The sequence below is a fragment of the Serinus canaria genome, chromosome 3 (assembly GCF_022539315.1).
Source record: "Serinus canaria isolate serCan28SL12 chromosome 3, serCan2020, whole genome shotgun sequence".
Classification (NCBI taxonomy): Eukaryota; Metazoa; Chordata; class Aves; order Passeriformes; family Fringillidae; genus Serinus; species Serinus canaria.
This window is the reverse complement of record NC_066316.1, coordinates 87,975,776-87,982,483: the sequence shown is the minus strand read 5'-3', so window position 1 is coordinate 87,982,483 and position 6,708 is coordinate 87,975,776. Positions and strand designations below refer to the sequence as shown.

Here is a 6,708-nt window from a genome sequence, read left to right as displayed (position 1 = left end):
AATAGAAAAAATGTTTGCATAAACAGTTGTTTGCTTGCAATGGCTTAACCTACTTTTTCAAAATAATTCTTATGTAATATTATTTCACAATGCATCACTTTACTGACATTTTCTGCCATTTTTAAAAATTAGACAAATAATGGTTGCAAAGTAGACTTGGAGACAGGAATATTAAAGGATACTACTCTGCTATAAAGCCATATTTATTGAAGTCCCCCCTCAAGGAGTTCACAGTAGTTACCCTCACATAAAAATGTGATGCACACGTGAGAAATTAATTTTATCTGCTTTGACCTGGATCTCACATCAGGTATGACCTGCTCACAGCTTTGTGCTATTAATCATTTCAGCAAGGCATAGAAGAATTTCCTGGAATAGTTATATAGTATCATCTATAATACATATTAATCTATAATCACAGTTATACCAGGATGAAACTATTTATAGCAATGGAAAGTATTTTTCTTTTCTGTGGAGATATATACTGACCAAAGCCAATTAGTGTAACTACATGCAAGGTGGGTCGATGGAAGATTTTCTTACAGTGGCACACCCCCACTGATGTGACTGTAACATGCAGACAAACCCTAATGCCATACTATATCACTTTGGTCTGTAGGGTGGTTGTAGCACATCAATAAAAACAATTTATAAAAATCTTGAGGCAACGCTTTGGAGAGGAGAATTAAACCCTTTATATCTTGTTATACAATACAACTTGTGGTTTGTAAGTAAATGTTGAATACCACCAAACCTGGAAAATGTTACATCATCCAGACCACAGTCATAGGAAAAGATGCCAGAGTAATAAATGTGTCTAGGACTGTGTATTTGTGTAAACTTATCTAGTTAAGAATGATGACAAGAATTTGTACTTTTTGTATTGTGATTAGGTACACACTTCTGAGTCCATGGACAAAGTCGTAACTGAGCTGAATTTTTTTTGTTTCTAGCAATGACATTTGTCTTCAGTCAAAGATCTCACATATAAACTGAAGTCTATTTAAGAACCTTTATGTTTAAATGTATATAACAGAGAAATATAAGTAATGCCTCCATTCATGGCGTTGCATAGTAATACCTAAATGTCCCTGCCATTCTAAAGAATAAAAAAGAAAAACCAAGTGTAAGAATAAATAACAAACTTCCTGTCTCTATACAGACACAATTTTCATAGGAAGAAATGTGAAATATTTTCAGAAGCAAAGACAATTAGCATTGCATTTTTCTTTGCTACGTGACTAGCCAAAATGGAGGCATGCTTTTAATAAACAGAAGCTCCTGTTTTTAGCAAGAGCAGTTATAAAGTACACCACCTTAATATTTACCATTAAAAGGCTAGATGACAAGAATGTTTTTATTGAAATGAAAAGTATCCTAACACACACGTAAATGTTTTGATTGCCATTATACCATGATCACTATGCTGATACGCAGAGAAACATTGCTGGAAAGACACTTTTTTTAAAACTGTAGCTGAATATGTTTTTGGGTGTTAGTAAAAACAAATGCAGTGATAAAACAGGAATTAGGAAAACCCCCTGAGATGCAGCAGAGCTTACCTGACCACTTCTCAGCAGATCTGCTGCTTAGCTGTCCAGTGCCTGTGAGTGCCTGAAATAGTGAGACAGAATAAACTCAATGTAACCATCACGTAGCCTACTAAATTCACTTTAACACTTCAAAGGACAAAACATACTCATCATAAACTATTCAAAAAGAGCTAGCATGCAACTCCAGCTGCAAGAGATTTTGTTCACAAACTGAACAGCAATCGGCCTGTACTTTAGTCGCATCAAAAAAGTAAACCAATCACATTGACAAAAAGCCACTGTAAACAAAAAGACTGTATGTACTGAAAAGATTAACAGTTTTGGCATCCCTACCATCAAGTCTTCTGTTCTTTTTTTTTTTTCTTCATCAAAATTTAGGTTATATATTTGTTGTTAGCAAGAGTTGCATTACTATTATTGTTAATTTTAGTTCTGTTTATTACCTTGAGGGTTATATATTGTAGAATAATTTTGTTGCCACTAGTTAATGTTAATTAGTTGTTTTAATAGCCTATATACCTATTTGTTATCTTTTGGTAGGTTTACTTTTTTAACTATCAGTAACTTAATAACTGAGAATATTTTACATTACTGTTGCATACTCAAAATTACAGAGTTACTATTAGTGTTACCTGTTTAACGTTTAGTCATCCTTTGAGTCCTGCGACATATTTCCTTAATAATCATCAGCCATCAAGTCTGATAGTCTCAAAAGAAATATCAGCCCTCTAAACTGCCTTCAAGGGCGGTGATATTTAGCACTGAAAATTACAAATAAAGTTTTTGAAGTTGAGTACCAACAGCTGGGCAGTGACACTGATGATTTGTTTATCAAGACAAATTGTTATATACTACGAAAAATGCAGTCCACGCACTCTTCTGAGTGAAAACAAATAGGTGAATCTATGCAATGCTTACATGTTGAATGGGATATTTAATGTGCGGGGAAACTCAAAGGTTGAAGAACTAGCATTTAGACAGTCTAACAGTGGTAAGTGGTAATCTTACCTCTTTAAACTCCATTACATTCTCACGAGAGACATGCTAATACAAACAAGTCAATCAGAGTTTGCGTTTAGCAAGATCAAGCTTAAAGGATAGTTTAAAATCCATTTATTGTTCTAAAGCATTTTTTTCCATTAACATGTTATACATTAGTGGATACTAACCATGATTCATGTAACAGTTTAGTTTGTTAACTTTTATATTATTTAACAACCAGAAGTTATTAATACAACTTTTAAAGTCTTACACAAAAAATCTTAAAACAGGCTTGGGTTCATTTTTGTAATTTTTATATAAAAACATTTTAGGCATCTCTTGAAAAAGAAATAAAGCAGGCATTTAAAGCTAGAAAACAAGTAATTCCAAATTTAGTTTGTTACAAAAGGTTTCAGCTTTATTGACAAATTATGGCAAACATATTTGACAAAATTATGGTTTCCTATTTAGAGAAGCTTACACATGGAACTTTAAGTGATTTTTTTTAACAAATACAGGTTAAAACACTGAACAACTTCAGTTAGCTACATACATACAGTAGCTGCTTGTTTTCAACCCCATTAAAACAGCATTTAAAATTAAATTTACAAACTTAATATCGAGCATCTTAATCTAAACTAACATATATTAAAAAAGACAGGTTAAAACATCTTATCTACAGCTTGATTATTGTCTGGCTCAAAAAAAAAAAATCATATTACAGTCTTTCAGCAACCCTAAACAGAAACTCAGCCTTAACTAGTATGTAGAGAGACTCAAGAGCTGTAACAGTGTCATGCTTTTTAGTTACACACAGCAATGAATACAACCAACAGAACATCATCTTTGAATAGTTTATAGACAATGCTTGCCAAAGGTTTTTTGTCTCTGGTTTTTTTAAGTCCGTGTTATAAAATAATACTAATGCCAATGTCACGCCAATGTTATAGGAAATACAAGTAGTACATAGGATAATAATGAGCAGTAATTCCTAGCATAGAAAAGAAATGGACTATTACTTGTCTTGTTGCTGTTTATGTGGAGACCACAGGCTATTAATTGTCTTTGAGATGAGGTCACAGATGAGGAGGACCTTCAATATCTACCATAGGGGTGTTCCCTGTATCCCCCTCTGGCTGACCTTGGAGGTGGTGCCTTTAGGCTGGAACGGGTCGTGGCCCATTCTTCTTGTGCTAAAAACAGAAGAGAAAAACAAGTTTTGTAAACATCTAAAATTGAAAGAACAAAGGGATGCCCCTGCTAATGGCTGTCAAAATCCTAGCGGGTTCTGGTTGAAAGCTTTAGAAAACGAAATGAGGACGGGGTTATCATCCACTTCTTTATCCTCCCACAAAAAAACTTACAGAAAACTAACCCACTTCTCTACACAGGAAACCTGTCTATCTTAGGAAGAAAGAAAAGCCTTACTCCTTCACTTTCAGCAGAGAATTAACTACTGTGTTGGCGGTACAGTCAGCTCTGGAAAAATCACTGCATTAGTCTGCCAGTTCAGAATTTATTTGATGTTTTGAGTTTTTAGTATTTAAGTTAAAGCAGAAATTTGAACAGTATTTAATGCAGTTGGTATGGTAACAAGATGAGGAGTTGAATTATGAAAAAATATGAAAGACATGTTTAATTTTTTACTTCCATTTGAGACCAAAAGAAAGAAAATAATGGAAGAAAAATGTGTAGAAGTAAAGCTACCACATGAAGCAAGAAGAGACTTTACTTTGTATCTTTAGAACACTTTTTCATTTTTAGTGAATCAAATATGCTCAGGAAGAATAAGCTAAAAACTGTAAGGCTAGTTCAGTTTTTACATTCCTTCCACAAATCTTCTTCCTCCCTGACATGATCTTTCTAGAATTTAACCCTCCCAAAGGCACAATCAGTAAACTCCCTACAGTCTTGGTCCAGCAGTTGAACCCAAAACTTGAATTATCTCCTAAATCAGCCAGTGAGTCATCAAATGATTTCTGGTTTTGTCTTCCAGTGACTTGAACTGATCACATTTAGAGTGATTGAAATGGAAATGCACAAGCTGCAGTGTATCACATCATACCAGAGTGAGCATTGCTGGCATCTTGTTTTTGCTAATGACTAAGAACATAAATAGCTGTCATGAGGCAAAAAACCCTAAATGGTTAAATCAGGTATCAAATATTCCTTTTGCAAATATATGTGACTGTGAGAAATGAAAATATAAAACATAAAAACCCTGTTAAAATTCTGAAATCTATTTCTTCTCTTCAAGATGTCTTCTCTGCAACTACTCTTCATTATCTCATTGCCTTGAGGTATGAGGGCAACAGCATCTGTGGAGCTAAAGTGAGTTCAGGCTAGCATGTATGGAGAGGGCATCTCTGGAAAAGATCTGGCAGCTGTTGATCTTGCTATGGAACAAGAAACATGCCTACTGTGATTTTTTGGTGCACTCCATTTATTTTCTATCTGTTTGAGTTCTTCAGGATGTTTCCTTTTTGAAAATCAGAGGTTTTATGGTCACATGAAACCAAAGTTTGCTGTGGAAAGCTACTGCCTAGAGGGTTGAAGAAGTGGCAGCCAATACGATACGGTTCTAAATTCTCAGGTCTCTCATTCCTACAGGGAATAAGTTTCTGCAGAGTGAATTTAAAAATCTTGCCTCTGCAGTATATATCATTACACCCTTTAAAAATGGCATTTTGCTGTAAATTTTTTCCAGCTTCAGTTACCCTTTGCTGAAGTGTTACTACATTTGCAGAGAGGCCTTGGGGACAAGAATGATTTGTATGAAAAAGAAAAGCTTCATTTATATAAATGAAAATGACTGAAGTAGTAAAAATATTCAGTACATGTACAACACAAAGACAAGCCAATTTCTTGTTCCTTTTTAGTCCCCTCACCATTGTCCAGATTGAAGCACCTTCATATAAAGGTGAAATGTACAGTCTTTCTGGTAGTATTCATGCAATAAAAAATGACTTTATATTACCAACTGGAGGAAACTGCTTTTCCTTGACTGTTCATAAAGCAAATTGCTCTTGTGACTGTACCAGCTTCTGATATGGAACAAAAAATGAATCATAATTTCTGGTACAAACCTCTTAGGCTCTTTTTTTCAGTGACATGGTAGACCTATTTCCTTGATTTCAAGCTTTAACACCATCACTGAAATACAAAGTGAGAGTTGACAGCTAACAGCTCCTGTTGATATTACATGACAGACCCTACTGTATTAACAGGTGAATCCACAGCCAAAACAGATGTGGAAGTTCTGGGACTACAGCCTTTGACTGGGAAAACTCTGGTGCCTACCACACATACAGCAGTAAAGGATTATATATTTATTGTGGAGAAAGCAAGATGACAGGGAGCTGCACTATCATGAGTCTCTGAACCACACTGTGCCACTACATTACTAGATGCAGCCACACCAAAAAAGAAATCAGATTGATAGTGGTTTTCTCCTGGAGTGGTTTTTAATGAACAGCAATATACCTGCATGCTAGTCATTACAGGTTTGTTGACATGAAAACTGCTCTTTCAAGTCCTTCCAGAACTCCAAGGTAATCTTTTTCTTTCAGCACCAAGGGAAGAAAGGGAGCTCCTGAGAATGGAAATTTCTATCGTTGGGAACAATCTTAAAAGCCTAGAGTTCTATTGACTACCTCAGCAGCCACACAGAGACTTAGGTAGCTCCCTGGGTAGCAGAAAGCTTCAAAGTTTGATTACCAGGCTGAGTTTCACTGTGAGAACAGGAGAAAAGTGAGTGAGCCTGGTCTTTGAAAGACTGTGCTGAAAGAGGAAGGAAAGAGAGCCTGGAAATATTTCATCTTGAGAAAGTGATGTGTTTCATTTTAAAAAAGTGACATGTTAATGAAATGGAAACTGAGAGGCATTTCAGGTGAGGAGCAGGCAATAGATGTAGCTTTGGAGAGAGAAAGGTAATTGGAAGAACTGTGAGAGACTGCTCAAGAACTGAAGAAAGGTGCAGGGTGGTTGTTGTGTGATAATGCTGATTCCTTTTCCTTTTTTCCCATTCCTGGGAAGAACATCCCTGTGGGGTCTGACCTTCCTGTTCCCTCGGTGACATCCAGACTTCCATCCAGTCTTTCTGCTCTAGCAGACCACACTTATTCCCTGTCCTTTTCAGGTGTCAAAGACTATGGTTAAAAAGAAATCCACACAA

General features: G+C 35.6%; 1 protein-coding gene across 1 annotated transcript in view; it reads right to left on the bottom strand.

Moving 5' to 3' along the window:
- Positions 1–2,744: 2,744 nt before the first annotated feature.
- The window catches only part of KHDRBS2 (KH RNA binding domain containing, signal transduction associated 2), a 307,309-nt gene continuing 303,345 nt past the window's right edge, over positions 2,745–6,708 (bottom strand). The window contains exon 9 of the mRNA XM_030235769.2: positions 2,745–3,727. Coding sequence (XP_030091629.2) covers positions 3,630–3,727 — 98 coding nt within the window. The 3' untranslated portion in view covers positions 2,745–3,629. The remainder of the gene's footprint in view (positions 3,728–6,708) is intronic.